At 39.0% G+C, this 26969-nt stretch overlaps 1 protein-coding gene across 4 annotated transcripts in view; it reads left to right on the top strand.

The window, feature by feature from the left end:
• Positions 1 to 26969, top strand: part of SORCS1 (sortilin related VPS10 domain containing receptor 1) — a 287180-nt gene that overhangs the window by 205735 nt on the left and 54476 nt on the right. For all 4 annotated transcript variants that reach the window (XM_027460308.3, XM_072039771.1, XM_072039770.1 and 1 more), the window contains exons 7-12: positions 7276 to 7394; positions 10097 to 10186; positions 15841 to 16020; positions 20526 to 20672; positions 25766 to 25868; positions 26278 to 26354. In XM_027460308.3, coding sequence (XP_027316109.3) covers positions 7276 to 7394; positions 10097 to 10186; positions 15841 to 16020; positions 20526 to 20672; positions 25766 to 25868; positions 26278 to 26354 — 716 coding nt within the window. The remainder of the gene's footprint in view (positions 1 to 7275; positions 7395 to 10096; positions 10187 to 15840; positions 16021 to 20525; positions 20673 to 25765; positions 25869 to 26277; positions 26355 to 26969) is intronic.

Raw genomic sequence — 26969 nt, 5'->3', positions numbered from 1 at the left:
CTGTAACACAATTCTGCAAAAGATTTATTGAGTGCTTAACAAATTAATATGCTTTACTATAGGTCTTAGCGTGCAAACAAAAAAATCAGGTAGATGAAACTGGCCTTGCTGGGAAGGCAGGCACGTTAATGAAGAATTATGGAATAGTAAATTATTGCTCATCAGCTGAGCTCTAGGAATTGATTCTGTGCACTTATTTTGGCTTAGTTGAGAGGCAGCACGACTTACATTTCTCTGTTTAGGCAGTGATGGAATTACTAATATAAATCCAACAGTGTTGTCCAACCTTCAGCCAATGGTGACCTCCCTTGCAAACCAGCCATTGGGCTGAAATTTCTGCTCATGAATTAGGAGGTCCCCAGCTCATCAGGAATAAAAGACAGTAAGTGCATGCTGTGTTTTGCCAGTTCTTCCAGGGACCACAGGTCACTGGCAGAGGACTGTAGGTCTTGGGACTTTGAGACTGAAGCAAGCTGGGAGTAAAAACATGGGCAACTCTTGTTACTATGACCAATTTGGTGTATTCAGGTCTCTTGGCTACTAGAGCCTTATTCTAAGTGCTAAATCTGTTCCTCTTTCCTGGAAAAAGTAACCATAACCCTCCAATTGATGAGCAAACCTTTCTCCTCTGGAATGAAGCTGTTGTGTTGCTGCTGGTAGGGTGATGAGGTGAAGTGTGCTGAAGTGAGAAAGATACCTTTTTTATCAAGGTGAGGCAAATTTGAAAATATTATTTATTTATTTATTTTATGTATATTCTTGCATTTAGTTATTTATAGTTTGTTTGGGAGATCTCTTTTGATGGTTAACCAAGTGTAAAAATTCTATAAAGGGATTAAATTTGTGAAGATAAACTTGACAAAACAAGACAGGGAGAAAGAAGGAAAGAAAAGGAGGGTGGTGCGAACACAACCACACAATATATACAGTAAAATAAAAGACCCAGAGGTGGAAATATAAGGGCTAAACAAAAACCTGCTTCATTCAGTACAAATAGGAAAACAACCTCACTCTTTTGCTGGCTTTTTTTTTTTTTTTTTTTTTTTTTTTTTTTTTTTTCCAGCAGAAACTGAATACTTGTGGTGGTTTTACAACTGCAGCTTTAGGTGAAAGAAGGAGAAATGTCAGCAGAGTATGGTGTTAGCCCATCTCCCTGGCAGGGTTGCCTGAGAACATCTATCAGCAACAACTTTAGTATTGGGCTTTCCCTGTTAGAATACCAATAACTTGCTGTCTCTGCTCCCTGATTACGGTCTGTCTGTACATTTTATTTATTGTATTTATATACATAATGTAAAAGGTTTACAAGAACCAAAATAGGAGTCTCTTAGCAGGTATAAATCAATGCAACTTCAGTGGCATGTTGATTTACACTTGCTGAGCATCTGGCTGGCAGTGCTGTACCTGTGCTCACATTCTCCTTTTAAGTCCTCCTCATGATCCACTGATGAAACAGTAAACAAACTAGGATGCAGGTAACACTAAACAAACTGAGTAAAGACTGTACAATTGAATTGTATAGATGGAGGCAGATTTGCAGGGCTAATCATTGCTGTTCGTGTTTTTAAACCTGTTGTGTAAATCTTGGACAGCACCAGACATATTTTCATCTCATCAAATGTCCAAATGAAGAAGTAATGTTTCTGTTTATTTTTTAAAGGCTTCAGGCACAATCCTAGTAAAGCTAGGATTGAGTGTACAGTAGGAAAAACTGTTTATTTCCAGTTGGAAGAAGTTCATTTGAACCTTATCTCACATTTCCATTTGTATGCCTGGGTTTCCCTGGTGTTCTGCTTAGGTTTTGGAACAGGATCAAAGTAAGCTGTCAAAGTCAGCAGGAACTGTGATATTTTTTTGCCTGGTTTCAGGTCAACACCCCAGTAAGACAAGTAAACCCCTACAGTTCTTAACCATGATAAGCTTTCCTTTGTTACATTCATCATCGTAGTCAGCAGGCAGAGTAATTGGTGAGAGTTAAATCCAGGTTTTCTCAAATCCAACTTAAGGTGCTTTCAGGATGTGTATAACTTAATGGTACGAGGGTGTTAGTTTTTAGTTAGTTTGTTTTTTAAAGAATAACCTCAAAAGACCCTTAATTAATGGTTTTATCTGATTTGAACTAGGTAATATTACCCCAGCAAGGCTCAATTCAGGCTAATTGACAAGATATTTTTTTATTAGAGTGATCCTTGTTGAGTAATCTGGGCTGTTGGTGGGGATTAGGAAAATGGATTTCCTCAAGGCATTTGGAGGCTCAGTGGCCTCTTAGGGAGTCTTAGAGTTTCTATAGGTGCAGGTCAAGAAAACCAACTTTGTTTGGTCAACCATCATTTGCTTAGATGACTGCAGATGGATGTCAATTGATTTTTTTTTTTATTTTTTTTTTTAAATGTGCAGATGGAAGAAGCTAAGGACCTTTCTTATATGCTGTCAAAAAAAATTAGAGACCTCCTGATATTTAAAATATACTTCTGTTTCCTTTTCTTCTTCTTGATATACGTAGCAACTTTCCTTAGTGAAAGGTAATTAAGGTACTTCTGTGATTGCAGGCAAGACCAAAATCTTACCTGTGGGCAGTTGACATGGTCTGCTTGCTGACCAGCAGGGACTGAGTATCTTGCTCATGGTATCTAAATCACAAAGTTGTACTAGGACTTTAATTTATGTTCATTCAGAACGTGGAAAACAAAACAAAAAAACTAAACAACAAAATAATTACTGTTGTGAGAGGAGAAAAAAAAAAAAAAGAAAAAATAATTAGCAAGTGGGAAATTAATTAATTTACATAGTGCATTAAACATGTGCAGTGATTTTTCTTTTTTTGTTTATTTTCCTGACTGTAGCTGATGATTAATATTTGTCTTGGAGAATGAAATTTGTTTCCCAATTATATCCTTATGATAGAAATGGTAAAGGATATACTTCCCCATTCAAAGAAAGACTTCTGACTCTGACATGCAATGAAGAAAGAGTAGTAGCAGGATAAAAACAGATTTGTGAGTTAGTTAGTAAATGGGCTCGCTCCAATTCATTGGTTTTCATTACTGGTTAAGTGCTTTGCAGTTGCTGAGCCCTTGAGAGTTGTGAATATATTTCTATATCATGAATGTTTCACAAATCAACATTCATTCCCAACAGATGGGAATGAATAAAGAACAGTCATGTTGTGTGTTAAAAATAAATAAATAAAAAAAAATTGGGAAGATTAAAGTACGAGAACATTTAATTAAATAGTGGAACTCATCACTGGAAGTTGTGGTTGCTCAAGCTTTACCTGGACTGCCAAGGCATATGGACAAATTCTTGTGATCTTTTCAAGGCTTCTCTTACTAGTCACTGTTGGAAATGGGTTACAGATCTGTATCTTTAAGTGAGATATGGTACTACCATGTTCTTATGGTTCATTAGTTAAAAGATCTCACTCACCCTTCAAAAAATCAAGAAATGATCCCTTATGTCTAAGTTGCTTAGTAATGAACAGAGATACACCATAGTAAATCTGGAAGACCAACAAGCATTGTATGGATACTCTGTATAAACTCCTGATCTGTCCATAGTGTATTTCTTTGTAGAGAACAGAACGCTTTCTTCAATTAATTAGACAAGAGGAGGAATAAAAAATGGGAAGAATAATATATTTACAGTTATCACAGTGAATATTTTCTCTGACTCACCTTGAAATCAAATAAAATTTTCCAAAGACTTCCATGAATGTTTAGACTGGAAAGCAGTGGGTATTAAAGTTTGAGCTGTCATCCAAAATAACACTCAGCAACAAAGTGTCCTGAAGGAATTCTATCTCTGCTTTTTGAAAGACTTTGATATTCTTCTGTGTATTTTTGCAGAGGCTTGCCAACTTCCAGTAACCATGAACAACCTTCCATCTCCACCAGCTAAGCCAAAAACATGTCTCTGGAATGTATTGCCCTTGAGAACATATTAGCATAGAGCTCAAGCTAAACAGAAAAGAGTAAAACATATCATGGCACAGGGTCCCTCTAGCTCTCAATTCCTGCTATATGTTAGCATCTGTGATTCTCTTTCACTGACACAGATTAATTTTGTCAGAGGTTTCCCTTACAAGACGTCTTCTCCATTCTTGTTCTGTGACTTTCCTTGCTTCCTCTTTAGAAATAGTTACCATTCCCAGAGAAGAATCCTACTTTACATGTCTAAAACTGTCTAAATCAAAGTGTCTGGGGGGATAAGAGCTGGAAGTTATGTTCTTCTCTCCAGGCGCAGCATGACTTTCTTGTTGTATATTAAAAACAGCAGCTGTTGTTGGAGGTGAGGGTTCTGGAAATGAAAAGCATAAAGTCCTAATTACCTATGGCAGGGAAAACATCTGTGTGGGAAAACTAATGAAATTAATTCCAAAGCTTAGCAACTGAATACATTAATTGACATTAATTAATGCTAAATTACAAAGCTCTGCCAATGGAATTACATAGAATGTCCATGAGAATGAGACACTGAAACAAAATCCTTGAGTTCATGTGAGCAAAACAAAAATTCCCTTAGGAAAAATGAGAGATCCAGACACTGCAAGAAGCCTGCTTTGTCTTTTTTCTGTCTCCCATAGCAGAGGGAGCTTTTTTTGGTGTGCACATCTCAGGGTTTGACTGTTTGGGAGATTAGTTTAAGCAATTTCAGAACTCTGCCCTTTAGTACTTATTACTGGCATTTTAGAATTGAAGCCATGGAGAATTGCACTGTAAAAGTTCACAGGAATTGCCTTAGTAAATCTTCATCAATGGTACAATCACTGCTGCACAGACTCCAGTGATCACAGCAGAAATAGACATAGTCACCATTCCTCCATTAATACAGGATTGAAAAAACTTCAGTCACCTCTAACAGATGTCAGGCTGAACTGCTCTCTATAATCTCTTGTGGAGGAGATTCCTTAATCTTCTGTGATGGCCTGTCCCAGCAGCACCCATCCTGCTAGTTCCATGTGTTTGCAGGGTAGATAATGTGTTTGTGTGGGAAGCATGATGGCACTGCAGTCTCCTCCTAATGCTTCACAAAGAGCCCCTGTGCCTGTGGAAGTTAAAGAAAACAATGGCAGTAGTGTAGAAAGAAAGAAACGAGGTGAGAAACAGAAGTCTGATCCTATAATAGCTCTAGGCCAGGTGATTTAATCCCGTGGGTGAAAAGCCACCCAGTCTTGCCAATAGGACATCTCAAGGCCAGCCATGTCAACGGACTGCCCAGCACAGTGCTTTGCTGTTGAAGCTAAAAATTGCCAGGCATTTCACTCAGAACCCTTCTTGAGACTGAATGAGAGGGGATGAATGTGAGGAAGTGTAAAGGGCTGTCCATCATATAACGGATTCAGTTCACAGGAGAAGTGGGAAATAGCTGTGCTTCAGATGGACAGATTCGTGTCCATTCTGTCTTTTGACTAGTAGCCCCCCTTAGATGCCTTTTTCCTGGCAGCAGGGGGACAGAGGAGACAACAGCTTTGAAAAGGGAATCTCCCTGAGCTCACTGGAATGAGCAGGCTGGGACTTATATCTCTCCCTGCCCTCTCGTGGCTAATGTGGAAAAAATCATGTTCCTGCAAAGGGAAATGCACTTTGATCACACTGTCTGGGTTATATTAATTAATGTTTTGCACTGAGCTGCAAAAGCATAAAATGTTATAAACTGCAGTGACTAATAATACTTATCACTTTATATATTCCAAGAACTCTGCAAGTGTCGGGGTAAAATCATCCCTCATCAAACTTTCCTGAAGGTTCGTTACCCTGCATTTCTGTTTCAAGCAGAAGTCAACAGCCCTTAGAAACAAGGAAAGAAATGTCAAATGATAGATTTTAATTAAACCCAAGATTAAATATGAGATAGTAAAAAATCTAGTCATTTCTATTTCAGTGGAAAATGCTGCTTCTCTGATCAGAAGGCAGTAATTATATCAAACAAGGGGCTGTGCTTTTTCAACAAGGAAGAAGATTAGAAGTAGTCCTAAGATTAAATGCCATGTAGTGTTTCTATCATTTAAGTGCTAATGCTAAAATGCCCAAATCCTTTTTCCTGTAAATCAGTTTTGTCCTTAAACAAAGTACAACTTCTTAATTGATCTGAAAGAGACTAAATTGAATACAGAGAATCTGGTTCTGTATTCTGGGATAAATTACCGTCATGAAAAAAATCAAACTGTTTTCCTTCAGGTGATAGATTATGAGATGAGCACCCTGCAGTGCTTCAAAACAGGAGATGAAGAAGTCCCATATGGTAATAGTGGATGAGTTGGCTTTAGGGCTGCATTTAGGCCATTTACTCTGAAGCAACCAACTCAGTGAAGCTCAGATATCTAGCTTCAAGAGCGGAATGATTGCCCAGGTCTGCCAGAGTGCATTTACCTGCACAGTTAACAGAGATGTAGGTAAAATTTTTGAACCAAGTGGTGATATGAATTACTCTGCAGTGTGTGAGTGCTATAGGAAATGCAGAAGGTGTGCCAGGAAAGGGTTCTTCAGTGGTGCCTTTATGGGGCAGGTGTCCTCGCACTTGTGTATATTCTGGACCTTGGCCATGTTCTTAATAAATTCAGGCATGTGACTGTGGAGAAGCTGTCATGGCCTCCAGTAAATCCCCCACAATGGGGATGACACGTGAACTGTGGAGGCTCGGCACAGAATATATCTATCCTGCAGCATAGATGCAATTATTCAAACCCATGGTCACTTCGGGTGTCACAGGACTTGGGCTGTTTGTTGTCTCTGTGAAGTGTCCTTCATGCCTCTGTTGTTCCTTCACTTGGTTAGTCCCTCAGTTTAAGCTTAAACCTGGGTAGCATCCAAGTAAACTCAACAGGACAGGTAACAATGCTGAATGATACATCCTTGACTAGTTTTGTGTCAGACCTAAGCCAAAAGCATTAAGTTGTGCCACCCTCAAACACTGACTCTGATGTACTCCCAGCATGAAACACAGAGGGTGGAATGGAATAATTAGGTTGGGCTCTCTTGGTACAAAGGAGCAACATACAGCCATACAGCTCTGATATCTGGCTTAGTATGGAATGAAAGAAATTATGAGAGGCTGATCCATGCGAAGAACAAAAGAACTTAAACGAGGAGAACAATGAAGGGTAAATTTACCAGAGGTATAAGGGAGAAGTGTTAATGTTGCTTTGAATGGATGGTGTCACTTCATATCACATGAGGCTGTGAAGCAGAAATGTGGCCTCAGCAAGTAGGTTTGTGACAGTAGGGAAAATCTGTGCTCAGGATCTCAAGTGTCTTGTTTTTGTCCTTTCCCTTTCAGATGCCCAATACATCACCTGCAGGATGCAGAACTGCAGTGAAGCCACTAGAAGCAAACCCTTTCCAGGCTATATTGACCATAACTCCCTGATCGTCCAGGATGACTATGTCTTTGTTCAGGTGCAGAACACCCTCTTCTCTTTTTTATTCTATTATTTGATATTCTATTACTTTCTCTATCCTTCTTTTGCATGCATGTGCATACATGTTAACTCCCAACTAATCGGACCATAATAAGGGCACTGAGTGGATTGTAACTGTTCATTACAATGCTAATGGAGTTTCTTCTACCTTTAGTGGCTTGTCACTGTAGGGTCATAGAGTTCCTGCCTGAAGCATCCACTGTGTGTACTGGAGTAATCCTCCATGCCACTCCTGGAAGCTCATCGGCATTCTCAGATTAGTGTTCTCACCCGCCAGCTCGAAGTGACATGTCAGTCTTCTCCTATCGCAAGGGCAGTAGACTGAAGCTGTTTTAAACACAAGAAGGAAATAGAAAAGAGAGGGAGTCAGGGGAAGAACCAAGGAAGGAATAATCAGGCTTTATTGTTACGCCTCAGTTGTGATTATAGTGAAAAGGCTGAAGATGAGATGTACCCAGCCAAGCTGTGTTCCAGGTGAGAGCTGGAGAATAGATCTGAACTACTGTGGGTTTCATTAGCCTGCTGCCAGGGTCCATTTAATAACAGATGAAAAGAACAAAAAATAATAACAGAATTGTGGGAAACATGGAGGTGAACCAGAAATCATTAGGACTAAGCTGGTTTTCCAGACAGCTTATATTCTGTCATGGTTGGGGATGGAGTGAAGAGAGAGGATTGATATTTTGAATTGAGTGAGTTGATTGCTAATTGCCTTCAGTTAATGAACTCAATCATAAACATAAATACCTTTCTAAATCATGCACAAATAAATCTGGAACATACTTTCCAGAGTAGCTTTTGTGCCTTCTATGTCTGGGACATAAAATGTTTATGAGGTAAGAAAAACAGGGGCACACAATGCTGTTCAGACTTGCTCTCTAATTTCAGATTGACTGTGTGTGTGTCATGAATGACACAAGAACTGGGGAGTTCATATCTGAATTGATTCATTGCTTCATCACTGATGCCTTGGTTTTGTGCTCTTCAATATTGTCTTCTCTGTTCTGACCTAATTTTACAGCACACTAGAGAGAAGTTAATCCCTTTGCCCCACTTAAAGTCAACACTGGGGAGATTGTCCTTCTTTTTGGACAGCCCTTGTATTTTGATGCTTTTCACTTTCTGCCTATAAACTGTTGTGTAGTGTTATCAGTGCTGTAACATTTCTTTATTCCACCTTAGTGCTAGCTGTATGGTAGAAGGAGGAGAGTGTGAGGACAGGAAATCTTTTACAATCTTTCCCTTAATGTCATGAGGAACTTTTCACAACCTTAACTGGTCAAAGAGATAGTATTTGCCAAGTGGTAATAATTAACACTTGCATGAATGAAATAATATTTTAATCCCTGGAAACAGTCCCGTCCCGTCCCCCTTTTTTTTTTCCTTCCTAGTAGTCAATGAATTAACTGCTGACTGGTAATTTCAAATAGCATTCTTCTAAGGGTTACATATGTGAGTTATCTGGCTTACAAGTAATAAAATAAATAATTGCTAAATAAAATGCTGTGAGTGATATTGGACTTTACCATATCCCAGACATTGTTCTTCAGAGGAGGATTAATCTCACACTAGACACTAGACACTGAAGGGATGGAAGAATAGATGAGTTCCATGAGAACCTGCCCCAGCCTTCATCTCCATCTAGCTTTTCTGCAACTAAGGCATTCGGAAGGAGAATTAGTAGGTTCAAAAGTTGAAAAGAAGGGAAAGTGGGTTCATTTTTCCCACTACATCCTGTTTTCTTTAGAAACACACATTCATTCTGGCCTTCCTTCCCCAAATTGTTGATCAGTTCTCTCAAAAAACAGTTGAAGAGCTTTTAATATACGTAGTTCTTAGCCTCTACATATCTTCCATTTTAAACGATTGCAGTGTCTTTTAAAACACTCACTGTTAAAGTGAAGTCTTGATAAGTCCAGATAGCAGGCAATTAAAGCAAAGTTCTGCATGGACAATCCCTCAGAATATTTTTTCCTTCAGTGTCTTTCATGCATGGATTTCAAAGTAATTTACAAACATTGATTATGCTTCAGCAGCTAACATTGTCAGCTTCTTCCCCCCCCCCCATTAAGATGTGGCATAAAATGAAACCACACATTGTTTTAACCCAGTGTGTTCAAGGGATTGCCATCAGTATTTGGGCACTAATATAAATAGCCATATTTACAGAAATACCAAATCAGCTCAGGTTCTCCTGCCTTCAGGAGATGTGAATGCCTAGGTGATCTGGAAACATGGCTTGTGCAGTGCCACACAGGAACCAGATCTGGAGATATATATAGAAATCAAGCATCGTGTCTGCCGGTCTGGTTCCCTAACCAATAGACCACATCAGCTCTACAAACAGAAAACAGCTTGTTTTGTGGTAAGAGGAGAGCAGATGGTCAGCAGGTGACATAATGGTCTAAATGAAGCTAAGGTTACACCTTCCCAATACTTTCACCTGAAATTTTGGCCTTTGCCTCTCTTTGTAGAAAAGGGGATTTCTCGTACTCTCTCTTTTTTCAGCCACTGTCAGTTGGATCAATGGTTATTCATCACCTGTAACAGCACTGCAGTTTTAAGCCACGGCCACCAGTGCTGTGTCGTATGCCTTGTCAGTTTTTGCTTGATGTTTTCACTGGCAATAAAAATATTTAAAAACAAACACTGAAGATACCTTTTCTGCTTTTCTCATAGTTAACATCGGGTGGACGACCACATTATTACGTTTCTTATAGGAGAAATGCATTTACACAGATGAAGCTGCCAAAATACTCCTTGCCCAAGGTAAGCTGTTGTTGCTGGAATGCCCCTATGTACCTACACATTTTTTGATTATTCAGAAATTATTGAATTCAACACAAGTAACCACAAGATGACATGCAATGAGTGAAAACATCAGTCTTTTAAGAGAACATTTGCAAGCAAAACAGGACTCAAAGTCACCACTTTGGCTAGTCAAGGACATCAGCATGAAATACAGACAGATACCACGGCCTATGTCAATTAATTTTTGAGGGATTCTCTTTTCTTGTGTGTGTGTGTTAAAATTCCCTTCTTCTTTTCCTGTTCTGAGTGGGTCACTTTTTGTACTTTACCTCATTAGCAGATTTTAATGGGAACCAAGCAAAGAGATGGCTTTGTGTGTCTGCTCCTTATCCTCTCTAATTAAGAACAATGGTGAATTAGCACGGGAGCTTGAAAGGCTATTACTGCCTTCTGTTGCTGATTTTTTTTTAAAGACCTGTATGAAATGTTAGCTCCATTTTGAAGGAATCACCATTTTGCAGCTGGGTTCCTAACTGCTTCTTAACAAAGACAAAGAGCCTTTTAATTCTTGTTATAGCCTGGCTTAAATGAAATCTAAGCTCAAAGGAAGCAAATATCTGGTGGATTCTATGTGAGATCTAACATCTGGAGACAAATGACGATCCCTGCTTAATTTGTGGGAATGCAAAAGGGAAAAAAAGAAAGTGCAAGGTCAGCTTGTTCCTAGAAGTTGAAAGTACATCATTATTTGTAGATGGAAATATTCAAGGGGATAATTTGGCTATTAACACAGCTGGTTGTCTTTGATTCCTCACTCCAACAGGCCTGTCTAAAGTGAATTGACTAGGTGACCTTCATCATATAACCAGACTGTAGCTCAAACCCAAGCCTTCAGAGCCATACCTTACTTACACAACTGTTGTACCTTTGTTCCTGTTTACATCACTGGAAAAATCCAAGCTCTCAGGACTTTGGGGACCCTGCCATGATATTTTTTTTTTTAGGCTCTGACGCAAGAGAACTGTCCAGTGAAACATAACTTAAATGTTTCTATTAAAGTAGAACATATATTTTTGCTATAAAATGCAAAGATCTGGAGATTGAATTCCCATTGTACTTCTTTCTACAGTCCCAGGCAAACCTTGTACTTTGTGTGAGACCTAAAACTCTCACTGCCCCAGAATCTTCAGTCATGTTTTAAGATATTACTCTAAGGCATAGATTGAAACTTCCCATGCAAGTGGGAAAGAATTACTCTGTCAATTCAAATACAATCTAAACAAGTATAATATGAAGTAGTCCTTAGCAGACGAATTGCATTTTTAGGATGGGTTTAGTAACATCCAAATCAGAATTGTTATTTATAACTGATTCAGACCATTTGCAGAAAGACTGGTTGTTTTGAGCTGGTTATCTGCTTTACCACACACTTATTTCTCCAACTGTCCACCTTCTCAAAGAGATCTCTGGAAAACCAGGGAAAATATACTATGATTAAATTCCAGCATGTTCTCAGAGAATAGGTATAAGAGTAATACATTCATGTTATTTGACTGAAATTAAAAAGCAGATATTTAAGGAGATAAGATGCTTTGTCACAAACTGGGAATGTCTTCAAAGACCGAAGAGCTACATTTGGCTTGGAAGGAGCTACAGTGGAGCTGTGGCTGTCTGGGAGTTTGATATCAAAGCAAGATAGCTGCTTTTATTAAAAATGTACAAAGCACTATATTATTCAAAGGAATTGAAACAAACAGCTTCTTTTATGCCTAAATTCTCTTTCATCTCCTTCAGCTAAGAAAGTGGGGCCAAATATGGTAAACAGTGCTAAGCGACTTCTGGAATTGAAGATAGAAATATCAAGCTTTTTGTCTCTGCATGTCGCTCCTCCTGAACTGGAGGGGTATAATGATAGGCAGCTCTAGCAGGTGATATTGCTGTTCGAGCAGGAATGGCCTATAGCAAATCAAAACTAAAATATTCTGGCTGTTCGCATTGATATCCTGGTAACCAGTTTGATTAGAAGCCTGAATGAATGTGAAACTCTCTCCAACACAAGCATAAGTCTTCACACACGCATAAGGTTGCATTAACCCTGTAAATGGTGTTTATTGAGACTTATTAACTTCTGCAGTGAAGTTTCTTTGTGAAATGCTACTTCCCATTTTGTACTACAGCACCACAGTATGTTCTCTTTTATAGACTCTGTATTATCACTCACAATAATCACCTTAAATGTATACACAGGGTGCTCAAACTTTCTCCATTTTAGACTGATGCACTGGGCAGACATCTTTGAATGCAAAAGCAAGACACCCGATTTCTCTTTTTTCTGTTTTAAATTCATTATCTTGTTTCAACCTCAGAATAATGGTAGTAGCAATAACCAAACAAAAAATCCTGAAATAGAGACATAAAAAGAGATGATAATCTCAGTAATTGACAGGATAAAATAGGCACTACGCATTGCTGATATTTAACTTGTCAGGAAGGAAAGTACCCTGACCAAGTGCAAAAAGGATAACTGGAACATGTTTAGTGATTCAGAAAACCTTGGCCTTTAGTGATTTGAGCAGATACATGATCAGACCCACGCACAACATCATGCTCCAGCTTTGTCTTTGGAAAGTTAAGATGGACAGATTGTAGAACTACATATTAATGTACCTCCACTGTGGGCTGGAACAGAGGAAAGCTCAGGTTCTCATAGGCAGGTGGATGGGGAGTCCCCTGAGGTAGCAATGGCTGTATGAAAAAGGTTCTTCCCTTCCCCTCCCTCTTTCTGCAGAGAGCTCAAATTAACATTTTTTTATTATTATTATTATTATTTTTAATGGACTAGTGGAAGACTCAGTCAAATTCTTGCTCCATATCAATATGAAGGCACCTTTTTATTATTTATTTATTTATGCCTTCCTAAAAAACACTACCTACCATGAAAAGCAAAAAAAAAAAAAAGAAAAAAGTTAATGAAAGATGTGAATGTGATATGCTGATCAATTTTGATTTTCCCATTGTGAAAACCAAAAAATCTCTAATGTTGATCAATAACGTGTTTGATGCCTGTATACTGAATCCATTCTATCAAACCAGTGACTTGTACCTGCATCTACTGGACAAGGCCGTATTCAGATGAAAAGTTAACAGATCCAGAAAGGCAAACAGTTGGAATATTATTTTCTTTGACTTTCTACACTATGTGTATTATGCTATTTCTGTCTCAATATGTGCTTCTCTAGGCTTAAATTTCTTTGAGCAAGCCTTGCTGTGTTCTTAGACTTGCATATTATTTCATGATCTGATCAAAGCTAAGGAAGCATCCAGCAAATATATTAACTCATTTGCTTCTTAAACATACTTGAAATTGCCTTTAAACTTTCCTGGTGTTGATCAGAATACCTTTTTACCTCTCTGCCCTAGTTATTAAAATACTACTGATTAAAATGGTATATTAATGAAACTGTACATTCACCAGACAAAATGAGCTTTATTTATATTCTTTCTGTTTAAGTAGAGAGGTCTGTCCATGTGTATGCACCCATATTTAATCTCAAGTTTAAATTTGAGATTACAGCTGTGCTAGCCAATGCTGCTTGAAGCACACTGGGGTCATCTACTTGTGTAGTTCTACCAGCAGATTGACTAGGGTGATAGTCTGAAATGAGAAGCCTCTGACAAACAGCTGTGGCAGTTAGTTCTATTAGCACAACTGGGGCTGAGAGAGGATATCTGTTCACAGCCACAATCAGTAGAAGCCAATGGGACTTATATTAACTTTCCTGTTGCCTCAGGATTTAAACCAATCTCTTCCTCCACAAAAATAGCCCTTCTTCTGGGATAAATTTTTCTGCAGCACAAAGAAGCAGGTAAATCAAGTGAATATCCATTCACTCCATACTCAGATCTGGATGTGAATGAACGAACTACTTTTCTGAATTTTAACTTCATGGTGAATCCACTTTAAAATTTATAAGTCAGATTTCTTCTGTATATTAGCTGGTGAGGGGCCTGGAGAGCAAGTCCTATGAGGAGCGGCTGAAGGAGCTGGGCTTGTTCAGCCTAGAGAAGAGGAGGCTCAGGGGTGACCTTATTGCTCTGTATAAGTACATTAAAGGAGGCTGTAGAGAGGTGGGGGTTGGCCTGTTCTCCCATGTGCCTGGTGACAGGACGAGGGGGAATGGGCTAAAGTTACGCCAGGGGAGTTTTAGGTTAGATGTTAGGAAGAATTTCTTTACTGAAAGGGTTGTTAGGCACTGGAACGGGCTGCCCAGGGAGGTGGTGGAGTCACCATCCCTGGAAGTCTTCAAAAGACGTTTAGATGTAGAGCTTAGGGATATGGTTTAGTGGGGACTGTTAGTGTTAGGTTAGAGGTTGGACTCGATGATCTTGAGGTCTCTTCCAACCTAGAAATTCTGTGATTCTGTGATTCTGTGATTCTGTGATTATTTTTTCATCTTTATAGTATAATACTATATCTGAAAGTATTAATTCCCCCTTATAAAATAACAAGAAAGTAAATTGTCAAAGACTGTTATTAACAGAAGGAACAAGTAGCATCAAATTCCAAAGAATATATTTTCTGATAGAGCTCCCAGTTTTGCATATAGAAAGCCCTGGCTAAGATTCATGGATGCAAAATAGCTTTGGGATATCTGCCCAAAGCAGACAGCTGAATCTTTGGGAATCACCTAGTTCTAAGAAGTCTGGATTTCTTGTCCTACCTCCACAGATTGTTAAGGCACCAAGGAACTCAGGGCTCCTTTATTGGGCAAATAGAGCCTGGGAATTTCAATGGCTTAAAAACAAAACAAACCAACCAATCAACCAAACAAACCAAAAAAAAAAAAAACACTCTAGAAAGAAGGATTCAGGTTTAATAGATTTTTTTTTTCCTTTTTTATTTTTAATTATGCACTCTTTTCATTGTTTATTGTCTACTCTAGCACAGAACAAACACAGAAAAATAAAACAAAACCTCACTCATAATGCTAGTGATCTAACTACAATTCTGCTCTTTATATTTAGTGAGGCTTAGGGATGTCTGTCTGTTCTGTTGCTGGAGGGGTGTTTAGCACAGTGGTCCAAGGCCTTGGCTCCTAGGTGACACTATCATTAGAAATAATAAACAGCAGGAACATTAGCTCCAGGTGTTCACCCATTATATTCTTTTTTGTATCAGCTTCCTAGCATACTTGGTTTCTGAGAGATAGGCAAGAAGCAGATGTTTCCAATACTGCTTTTTTTTTTTCTTTATTTGTTTAAGGGGTTTTAATATCTGTGATTGTACAATCACAAATGGTATTGTTCAAGCACCAAAAATTAAAAACAAACAAATGAAGAAACACGAAAACAAGGTACTCATTAAAATGAAAATTTTGGTAGGGTGGGGAAAGTGCTGCTGTATGACACTGTATTTCCAATGTAAATATTCAATTAACACCTTATCATTTAATTACTGCTTTGAAAGTTGGCAGAAGAAAGCTGTTGTAAAATATTCCTAGGTGGAATTCTCCACTTAGATGAATGTTTATCCAATACAGGAATGTTGTCTGCAGTTTTTAATTAATCTACAGCCTAAATATATCCTTTGCTCCTCTACAATTACTGTGATGCTCTTGGAAATGACAGAGCAGAGATCCCTCTTGTAACATGCCTCTGTTTTCTTTCTGCAGGACATGCATGTTATCAGCACAGATGAGAGTCAGGTGTTTGCAGCTGTTCAAGAGTGGAACCAGAACGACACATACAATTTGTATATCTCCGACACCCAAGGGGTGTATTTCACCCTGGCCTTGGAAAACGTCAAGAGTAGTCAAGGACTGGAAGGGAATGTGATGATTGACCTCTATGAGGTATGTCATGACTCCAAATTTCTCATTCCTATCTAAAAATCTCATATGACCTCAGTACCATTGCATTCTTGCGCATCAGCCTCATAGTATGCATATGAACAGCAGAGCCAAATCTAAACGCATTTTTACCCTTCTTTTAATCAAAGATCTGAGTGCAATTAGATGAGTTTCAAGCCAAACTTTGCACGGGTGTTGAAGCTAGGTCCAGCCTAATAGTTTGAACAGAATCACTGCTGTGCTCTCCAGTAGATTCTCAGGTGAAGAAAAGCTCGTATCTACGCATTGGAAGATGTAATAAAACAGCTCATTCAGTTCCTAAGTTTCTCAGCCAAAATCCAGCTGACCCAAGCTTCTGACACACATTGGTCAAGCCTATGGTTCAGAAAGTTCCTGGCACTGTGAATATCATAATTCTCCAACTCTGCCATTTTAGTTGTGCTTCTGAAAACCTAAGCTCTAGCTATAGAAGGAAGTAGGACAGTAGTTTTCATCTATCTTTGTCACCTTCTTCAGCTTGGACTCTTCTGGGAATTGAACTAATTTTAGATAGACCCTCCTGGACTATCCCATGAGCATAGAAACTCTCATACTTCACATTGTTGTCACCTTTACCCCCGAGCCTTTTCCTGACAAGTGCATTCTGCCTAAGCTTACCTGTAAGAAGGCCAATTTACATTGTCTTTTGTGACAACTGATCCTAAGAATAGGACGCTCAATGTATGCATGTACTTCTCCTGGTCTGATGCCAGTCTTACTTCTGGAGACAGCTAAGTAGAAATTCAGTACTCAGATGCTGTTTTTAGGGCCAGCTTCTCTCTTCAGATCTCTTCCAGTGGATTATATGACCATTTTGAGCCAAGAAATAACTCTGAGTTCCTTTGAAAATGAAAACTCTTCCTGTATTTCCCCATCACTGTCTGAATATTAGCTCTAGTACACAGTTTGCCTTCAGCTGCCCTTTACTTGGAAACCACCTTGAATTGTCCAAACAGAGAGTCCAAGCATTGTACATAAATGCAAATGAGTTGTAGGAAGTTAGGCACTGTCATTTCCCAGTCATTTGGAGTTTTCTACTATTAATCTCTCTGCGATGCTGGCAGCCCATGGAGAAGCTGTTGCCTCTTATTACTGTCATCTCAAGAAGCAGTTTCACTGCATTATGTAAAGGTGTCCTACATCCCGGGGGGAAAGAAAAGCCTTTGTTTTTTATTAGACTGACACTACACAGTAATCTGGATTGAAATTGATAGAATTAGACTTGTAGCGTCATATCTGCAGATTATCTAGATAGAAAGAATATTGGCTGACACTGAACCTGGCACAAAACTTCCTTTCAATTTGATGTTCTAGCTGGAAGGGAACAGAAAGCCATCCAGCGGGATTCTCCCAGTAGGGTTGTTGCAAATGATGAATGCTCTAGGGATAAATGGAGATCAAGATCAGAGAAGAAAAAAATCCATAGATAAATTAAAAGGAAGTGGAGAAATTGCAAAATGACTCCTTCTGTAGTGACAGAGGATATTTAGTAAAGCAAGATTACTTGAGAAGATGCCAGAGAAATGCCTGTTAAGTGTTCATGTGTCTGTATGCATATGTTTGACAGGTATAAAAAGAAAGTTCATCTGGTTGAATTGTAGTGAATGTGTTTCTGTGTGCAAATTTCTAATCTGGTTCTGCAACAAGGATAAATATCCTCAATTCTTTTCAATGGAAAATTGTATTGGGCATGAGAAGAAAATAGAAGTTTTTCCCTGGTGCCTCATCATGTTCTTCTTTCTTTTCTTCTGGAGAAAAGTTCCCAGGAGGCTTTTACTGGGAGATTGTTATTTCAGGGTGTGGGCTCTTCTGCTTCTGGACATTGTAGTGGATGAGGAGACCACTGCCAGTGGGAAATTGCTCCTCTTTCTGCAGGTGGGACAATGCAGGGTTTGCAAATAGTTCTTCTCTCTGTCTCCTTCCAGTGCCAGTGCATCTGCATGACACTGTACCCAGCATTAAGTGGTCCTGTAGTTGCAAAGTCCTAGAGACCATTGTAGAGGAAGGAAAGAACAAGAAGCACTGGCCAGTGGGTACCCAATGTAATTCCTATGCCTCTTCAGTGATGTGTTGTGGCTCTGCTTGACTCTTTAGACAGAGTGTTCTGCAGCAAGATCATCCTGCCCGTGGGATTCCAACCTGAGAAATACTAGTTAGCCTCTTTAACATGAAGAGAAACTGGCTTTATTTTATTTTTTTCTGATTTGATTGGTGATTGAAACAGAAAGGGGGTCATTATAAAAGAAGGAGATGTGAGGAGATGTACCTGTAGCTGTGGCATACATTCCTATCCAGGACTTCTCTTTTTTAGTAGTATTTTGGGTGGGAAACATGTTTGAAATTGCTAATGGGGAGTGAAGAGTGTGTTTTGAGTTGCGTGCTTTGAGTGTCTTGTATTAAACTTCCACTAAAAACATAGACAGCATTAGTACCTACATACAGTGCTTGTGAGGCAGGGAAGGATTGTCTACAAAACCCAGGCAGGTGACAGAGTGCTTATTTCTCTGAACACCAGTGGCCATGCCCTTACTTGTACAAGTCTGTGTCTATTATGATTGTATGAACAGGTCATTGTGTGTGTCATGGATGTGTATATGCAATACCTGTATCTCTTCCTACCAAGAGCACACAAGCATGTACACCATGTGCAGTCTTTTTTAAGATAAAGCTGTCCAAGGCTGACAGCATAACTTACACTTTGCTTTCTCTGGAAAGCATTTTGAGTCCCAGCCCAGGACTAGAATCATAAAAAGAAAAATTCATAGGATTTCAGAACACATTTATCACCTGATATATAAAATGCTTTTTAATCATTTATGGCCAGCATTTCACAGGGACTATATAATACAACTATTTCAGGACAACAACGAAGAAAAGTACAAATGGATCTATAGGCTCTGGACTCTGGCAGTAAAGGAAGAACTATGTTATTTTTTCCAGCCCCAGCTATTCATACAATATTACTAAGAGAGAGTACCCCTGTCTTATCAGGATGCCTTTATACTACAGAGAAATCCTGAATACTTATTCGGGAGAGACAAAATAATCTAGGTCAAACACGGAAAATATTGCCTTTTTGTGCTTATGTCAATAATATATCACTAAACTACTTAATTTAAAGACTATTGTCCATTATAGCAAGTCATGTCTAAGTCTTTAAGTAACTTCAAATAAAATTCAGTGCCATTACTCAAGGTAGAAAAGGCTATTCAGAATGAATAAATACACCAATGTACTGTACCAATGCACTCTACATTAGAAGTGCCATGACATGTGGTTATAAGTGCAATAAGGTCCTATTAACTGGGAGTAGTGTCATCCAGATAAAATCCCATAATTAAATCAGTTGAGCTGGAACAAACTCTGAATCTGCTGAGTAACCATTTGCCACATGATGCATTTTAAGTAATAATCTCTATGAATAAAAAGCTTTGGTGAATGATCCTGTGCACCAACTCTGCATCATATGAAGATTGGAAAAAGAAATATGAAAAGACTGAACAGGCTTGATGGAAAAAAAAAGTTTCTCACTTTCCCCCACCTTCTCCTGATTTCCCTTCCCTTTTCATTGTAGCACTCAGACTGCAGAATGACAGCCTAACAAATTCATTCGCAAGCTGCAGCAACTATTGGATTATTGATTTTCAGTGTGCTGAGTAGATGGGAACATTCTGCAATGTGAGTTGTGGTTTGTGGTTGACTTTTTTTTTTTTTCTTCTCACTAAGGCACTTTTGGGCTCGATTCCAGTGTGAGACTGTTAGCATAGCATCTTTCCAAGATCCTTCTGCAAGTCAGTGGAGCAAAGCTCTTGGATAAAATATTGGGAAGAATAAAAGAATGGCTGTCTCATTGCTAGCTCTATAACTAGCATTCTGGGTGGCCTTTTTTGAGTCACTGATGCTTCAGTTTCCTCAAAATACAAAACTGGTATAAAAAATCCAGTGTACCCCAAGTTACCCTGTTGAAACATTGATAACTACGGAGCACATTGAGATCCTTGGATGAAATATCTTAAGCAGGCTGTGTGAGAATAGAAGAACTAAACAGCAAGTGTATATTTGCATTGTCATTTTCTTTGCAAGGTCAAAATTGCTGCTGTTTCCTGCTACTGCATGTAAGAGACAGATAATTCCCCTGTACGTATTTAATCTTTCAGGGGAAAGGATGTCTACCCAGATGAAAGATTGTCGCTTTACAGATAATGCTATTGCCATCTTACCATGTTCCTATGCTGCTTCTGAAATATAAGCTTTTTCTTCTATTTGCCACCTTTTCACCTGTGATGGTCTTATTATGTTCCCAGCCCTTCAGTTTGCCTTCTTTTGATATTCCTTGGTACTTGTTGCCCTGATATCTGCCACACTGACACAGCCACCAGATCCCTGTTGGGTTTGACAGGGCGCAAAAGACACGTACAAAGAACCTGCATGGGCTTGATCTATTTTTCAGCCATGTCAATTTTTCCTAGGTAGCAGGGATAAAAGGAATGTTCTTGGCTAACAAGAAGATTGACAACCAAGTGAAAACTTTCATCACCTACAATAAAGGGAGAGACTGGAATTTGTTGCAGGCTCCGGACACTGATCTGAGAGGAAACCCTGTTCACTGTCTCCTAGTAAGTACATGGGGGGGTGGGGGGGTGGGAGGGGGAAGGAGGGAGAGGGGGGAGAGGGTACGACTTGGGAGTGCTAACAACCCAGAACAATCTTTTTCTACCAGGTAACAGAAGGAGAGGGCAGAACCTCTCCGTGTGGTGTAACTCACAGAGGCAACGCTGTATTTTAAAAGTGTGGTATGTCAGGCTTGGGCCGCCAGATGGCATATCAAGAACTGGCATTGTAATTGAATGTAATTTAATTTCTGGAACAAAAGGAAGCGTCATAGATCAGTTTCCTTCTGCACAACTGATGGTCTCCCCTTAAACAGCAGGTGAAGCTGGATGCCGTTTCTGCGCAGTTGATTCTCTGGTCACTAGATGGGAGGAGTGAGCTACTGTAGCTCACGAAGTTTCAGGAACCCTAATAATTTGAGACTGGCTCAAGCAAAAAGAGAACTGTTTTCTTTCAGGCCAGTCTGTTGGCAGTGTAAAGAGTTATCATTTTCTCTGTGAGCTCAAAAGTGAGAATTGACATATTCATGCAAATATATGTACTGCTATGTGTTAGGTGTTATGTTGTACCTGTGTCTGCACCTATCGATATAGATCAGCATATAGATAAATCTTTAATCTTCATTATAAGCAAATGGTTTCCAAGAGTGAAAGGGAAATACATGATTTTAATAGAATTGGAGCTCTCTGTTAAATAGGATAACTTAGCCTGATATCTACCTACTTTTTTTTAGCCTATGTCATCTATACCCTCCTGTAGAAGGATAATAATCTGAACTCTGCCTTTGAGATTTTCAAGAGCTTTTATATTAAAAAATTCTAACCTGGCTCCAGGCAAAATCAGGTGCATTACTTAGACTGCTCTTCCTGGTACTGTCCTGTACCTGCATGTTGTTTGTAAAAAAAAAAAAATAATAATAAAAAAAAAATTTGACTTGCCATTGTGGTTATAAATGAACCAGAGGTTCTGTTCTGCAGGGTCCTTATGGAACAGTTGTTTGCAGAAGTTGCATACTGAATGAAAGAAGATGCTATTGCAGCATCTACTATATAGTGGAAGTGGTTCTATGGCAGAGGATAAACCAGGACTGGACTGTTCTTATGGAAAAAGGGAATAATGGCTCCCTTAAGCCTTCCCATCCATACTCCACAATAATCATGGGTACCTAAGAACACAATTCAGTCCGTTTAAAATTAGATCAGATATGTCTATAGAAGCTGGAGTTCCCTTAGGCATGATAAACTTGAACAAGACAGACAAGAGATCATAATCAGGAGCAAAAGTGTGGGCACTTGTAGGGGCGCACTGAGAACTGACAGAGGAGGTTTTGGTTCTCTGCAATTTGCAGTCACGTTCTTGTAGCTCCACTATGCACAAACTACAGCTTAAACTCTGCCTCATTTTAATTTTGCTTTCTACAAAACCATGTGGTTGATCTGAGAATTATTTCCACCTATGCAAGCTAGATGGGAGGCTTCTCATCCTGTTTTCATGACCACCTCCTAAACACACTATGAGTTGGGTTTGGATAGGTATCTCAGGTCAGTGGGCTTCTGTAGAAATTGATCACTTGATGTCAAGGTGGTCAGGGACAAATTCTTAATGGACTTAAACTGTGTTATCTGAGGCTTTGCTATTCCAGAAGAAGAATGGGGAGAAACTTATCCCTTCCCTGTGATTAAGTCCAGAAGAATGTTTAGCCATGTTTGTTTTTCCTCTTCCAACCCAAACTATTCTACAACTCTATGGTTCTAAAGAAGTTGGGAGGGATAGGGGGGATTTCAAGGTGAAAGCACTGTAAATATGTGTCTGCAAATGTCAGGGTTCCATAAGGGCATTCTGCTCAGGAAAATCATGGAGAAATGAAATTGTCCCCTGCTCTAAGGCAATTCTGTTCCTTGTCAGTATGACATAGCTGTAGTACTTAAACAATTCATGAGCTCATCTCACCTCTGTAGCTCTACTCTGTCTACTTCTGCATCACCAATAGTTTTACCCCTCTGTGTCAGTTGTTCCTTTTCCTTCTACATATTACTGTTCCTGGCACGATCCTACTTCTCCTTATGGCATAGCTAGGTGAATTCCTAATGGTCTATTGTAAATCTATCTTAGCTTCCAACATTACTCCAGGACAGATACTAATGCTTTCACACTGCTGGTTTTCAGCATAATTATCTCTAGCTAAAGCTTGGAACACAGTGATGATGTACATCTCAGCTTTTGGCAGAATGGGATCTGCCTGTTCCTGGAGTGACTGGATTGTCATCCCAAACCTGAGAATGGAATACTATCCTGTCTTTAACCTCAGCCTAAACTAAGGGAGAGTAAATGCAGAAATAAGGATATAGAATCTAAGTTGGCAGCTAAGGAAGTTAAGAGGGAATCTGGTTGAAACACAAGGCAAGCAGACAGAGACATCCCTCTACCAATAATAAGCTCAAGGTGTTTGCTTGTTTGTTTGTTTCAAAGTCAAAGAATTCTTTGAATTTTTTTGTGAAATTGCTCTGAATAACGAGGATAGAAGAAAACAATGAAATTCCATCTAAGCCCAAGGTTTAATTTTTCTTGTTTATACCACTAGTTTTCTAGTCTGAATACACTTAATCTTCATAAAATAGCTGCCAAAGTATGATATCCCAAAGATTCTGGTTTTGTTTGATACTTATCTTGTGCTGTGAAGTGGTTAACTGAGGAGTAATTCTATCTTGCAAGTTATGGGCATCTGTCTAGGAGAGTTAATCACTTAGCTTTCAAGGATGGTCTTGTGGTTAAAACATTGGGCTGAATCTCAGGAGAATGTTGATTCAATTTTTAGGCCTATTTCCAATTTCTTATGTGACCTTGGGCAAGTCATTTATTTTCTCTGTGCCTCTCTTCCCCAGACATCTGTTTATTCCCTCCTACATTTTGGTTGTCTTGTCTGTATGGATTATAAGGATTTTAGGACAAAAACACATTTCTTATTGGGGGAGGAAGCATTCACACCATCTGCCACAGAATAATTTCAGCATCCAGGTGAGGTGTTGTGAATATCCTTCCTGGAAGTGTTTTCTCTTTTCATTGACCTTTGCAGTTGCTGGTGAGCAAATACTGTGACCACCCCTAGTTTCTGGATGGTGTCTAGCATTATCCTTGTACTGCAATACTTGGCCTGACTCCTGATCAGGGACAGTCAGTAGCAGCTGCTAGACATACAAGGCGCACTTGTTTCTAGACAAATTATGATTGATCTGAATAATTATTTTGTGCCCCTTTCAGGATAAAACAGGTCTTAGACATACAAGGTGTTTGGCTAGAATGGAGAAGTTGCTTTTTAAGCTGTGTCCAGTTGTCAGTACAGTCTCTGTGCAGTGCTGCACTCCAATCAATAAATCATACCACTAGAAACACTGTCTCTTTACTTAGAGAGGTGATATGGCTTTTAATATTTGATGTATTTATTCCATTTCTGTCTACTATATCTGTAAAGTGTTACAAATTTGAAAGAAAAATTTTGGTAGCACAAAAACTTGGGTCTAGTGAGATCAAATCTATCAGATTGGAGAATTGGCTGAATTGGTGCCATTAGCTACTGTCTTGAAAATTCTGAGGTGGACTTGGAGTATGTAGTTTTAAAAATATGTTCTGTATTTAGTTCTGTAAAAGGGGAGAATTCATTCTCTTGTAATGTTTTTCCACTTCCTTTATGCATGTCAGCTCGATTTGGTTTCCACTCCCTCCCCGTGCCCCCAGGCTGCTCTAGCAGCTGCCCTCACAAGGCTGTCAGTTAGAGTTAGGCTGCTCAGTACATCCCACTTGGCAGCTTGTGCTCCTTTCTGCACCATCCCATGTCTCTTTTTCCTGTCACACGTAAGTGAGAGCTCCCAACCCTCCTCACCACCTTCAGTCACCTTTAAAATAAATAAATAAACCTGCCTTTTGTGGTTGTCTTTATCCACATGGAGATTTTCAGTTCAGAGTCCTAGACTTCTACCTGGAGATGTGATATATTAAAGGTCTTCATACAGTGACTGCAGAGGAAGCCTACAAAACTTATGAGGCTGGAAAATCAGCACTTAGACATGTAAGAGAGAGAGAGAGACCTGCCTCCTTAGGGCTTGAAGAGCCTTCTGCATAGCATCCTGCTTGTCATACAGGCAAGCAAGCTGAAGCATGTGCTTTGCTGTGTTTTTGTGCCCAAACCGTCTGATGTCCCCTTCAGTTTGGTCAGTTAGCTTCAGGTTTTCTTGCCAGTATTTTTCCCCTTCCTTTCACATAGCCTATTTCATGAGGTTTGGAAGAAAAAAATAAAAATAAAAATAATAAATAAATAAATAAATAAATAAATAAAAGAGTGAAAATAAACCCCAAAGGAAAGTAAAAATTATTAGAAATTTTCAGAAAAAAAATAGTTTCAGAAATTTCCAGACTACAGTTATGGAGACAATAATAATGGCAACTTTGGCCTGTGTTACCTTCTTGCTCAACTGATTTATTCTGTACCATTTCTGTCTGATCTGAGTACCTGAGATATAAAATCAATAAGAAATAGGTAAGGTTTCTATTGATGTATTTGTAATGAAATCTCAAAGGTCACATCCACATGGGGTGATGATATATTGTATTAAACAACTTTTAAGCTGACATTTCCCAGTTCTGATACTTCTTCCTACCACACTACACTGATAAGTTTATATTGCTTATCGTTGTAGAAAAGAGCTTGAGCACTGCTGCTCTGTGAGTCACTTCATCAATCTGTAACCTAGCTTGCTTCTGAAGAGACCCAACAGTCAGGAGTGCTGGGTAGTCCCTACCATTACCTGCACTTGCAAGTCTAGTTGCCTCCTTTGTGCAAACAGCCTCCAAGATCTCATCTTTGTAAGAGAGTTTCACCCTAGTGAAAGAAGCTACGTTGGAAATGGACAACAAAGCCCTCAGAACAGCGGCCATGTCTTTTAGAGGGTGGCGGAATACAGTGGTTAGGAAGAAGTATTTGAACTTCTTAAGAGTAACTGCTAATTGGTATCTTATGCCCTATACAGCACAAAAGCCTGTAGAAACAGGAGCATGCATTTCATGTTGTGTATGGTTTTTACTTTTATTTCCCCTTTCTCCATAGCCCTATTGCTCCCTTCATCTTCATCTGAAGGTCTCAGAGAATCCCTATACCTCAGGAAACATCGCCAGTCGAGACACTGCCCCCAGCATTATTGTAGCATCAGGTATGAAACAAATATTTCCTGTACATGATGTGCAAACACAGAAAATGTTGAGTGTATGATAGGCATGGAGGGTGTTGACTAGCTTGTGGGATGTCACAAACGGAAGTCGTCATGGACCTTCAACTTATCTGTTTTTTATGGAAAATGGCTTTCAGGATTAAGCCTACCAGACATTAGATTCGAAACAGGCAATTTCCTTTGTGTATAGAGGTGTATAGAAATGTATGATTTTTTATTTTTTTTTTAACATATATTTTCTTCAAACTGAGTCTCTCCTTTCTCCTCCTTTCTCTTCCCAAAACTAAAAGCTCTGTACTTACAAAAGGAAAATAAATATGTTTACTCTCTCAATTTGGTAATTCTGGTGTTTCTTGAAGTCTTGTATCACTAATCAATGTTCTTCTTACAGGCAATATAGGCACTGAACTGTCAGATGATGACATCAGCATGTTTGTTTCTGCAGATGCTGGGAACACATGGAGACAGGTATATGACACTGAATCACAGATCTAAATAGTGATTATAGGAAACTGTCAAAGAAAAAGATTCAAAATGCCTTTTTTTTTTTTTTTTTTAATTCGAAGTAGCTTTTTGCAAATCTTTTGCAAAAAGGGAAGACTTCTCTCCTGAGAGGTAGAGAGATGCCCAAAGAAAAGGACTATGTATGTCATTAAGCATTATATAACAGAAAATTAATTTTGCACTACGCAGTTTAGCTTCAGTTTAACCCTGTAGCAGACAGAAACACAGTAAAATATGGATATTTAAAGGGAAGGACCGTGTTTCTTGTTAATGTTGTTTGTCTCTTGTACTGATCAAATTATTTTTCTCTTCATCCATTATTATACTTTCTAGAATATTATCAGTAACACTATTCTACTCCCTCATGTGTGGGACTCATTTCACCTGAGTTGAATTGTCCAAAGCTCAGTGTCTCTCTACAGCAATTATCTTGCTTTGTTCTGAAGTTAATGGAGAAAAAGACAGAATGCATTTCATCTTGTTCTGAAGTTTCTGACTCTTCAATGATAGCAGAAAGAGACTAGATGATGCAGTTAAATCATTTTCCTAATATTTGGTGGAATTCCACCTGTTAATGAA

Source organism: Anas platyrhynchos, chromosome 6 (assembly GCF_047663525.1).
Source record: "Anas platyrhynchos isolate ZD024472 breed Pekin duck chromosome 6, IASCAAS_PekinDuck_T2T, whole genome shotgun sequence".
In the NCBI taxonomy this organism is placed as follows: domain Eukaryota; kingdom Metazoa; phylum Chordata; class Aves; order Anseriformes; family Anatidae; genus Anas; species Anas platyrhynchos.
This window is presented reverse-complemented; position numbering and strand designations above follow the sequence as displayed.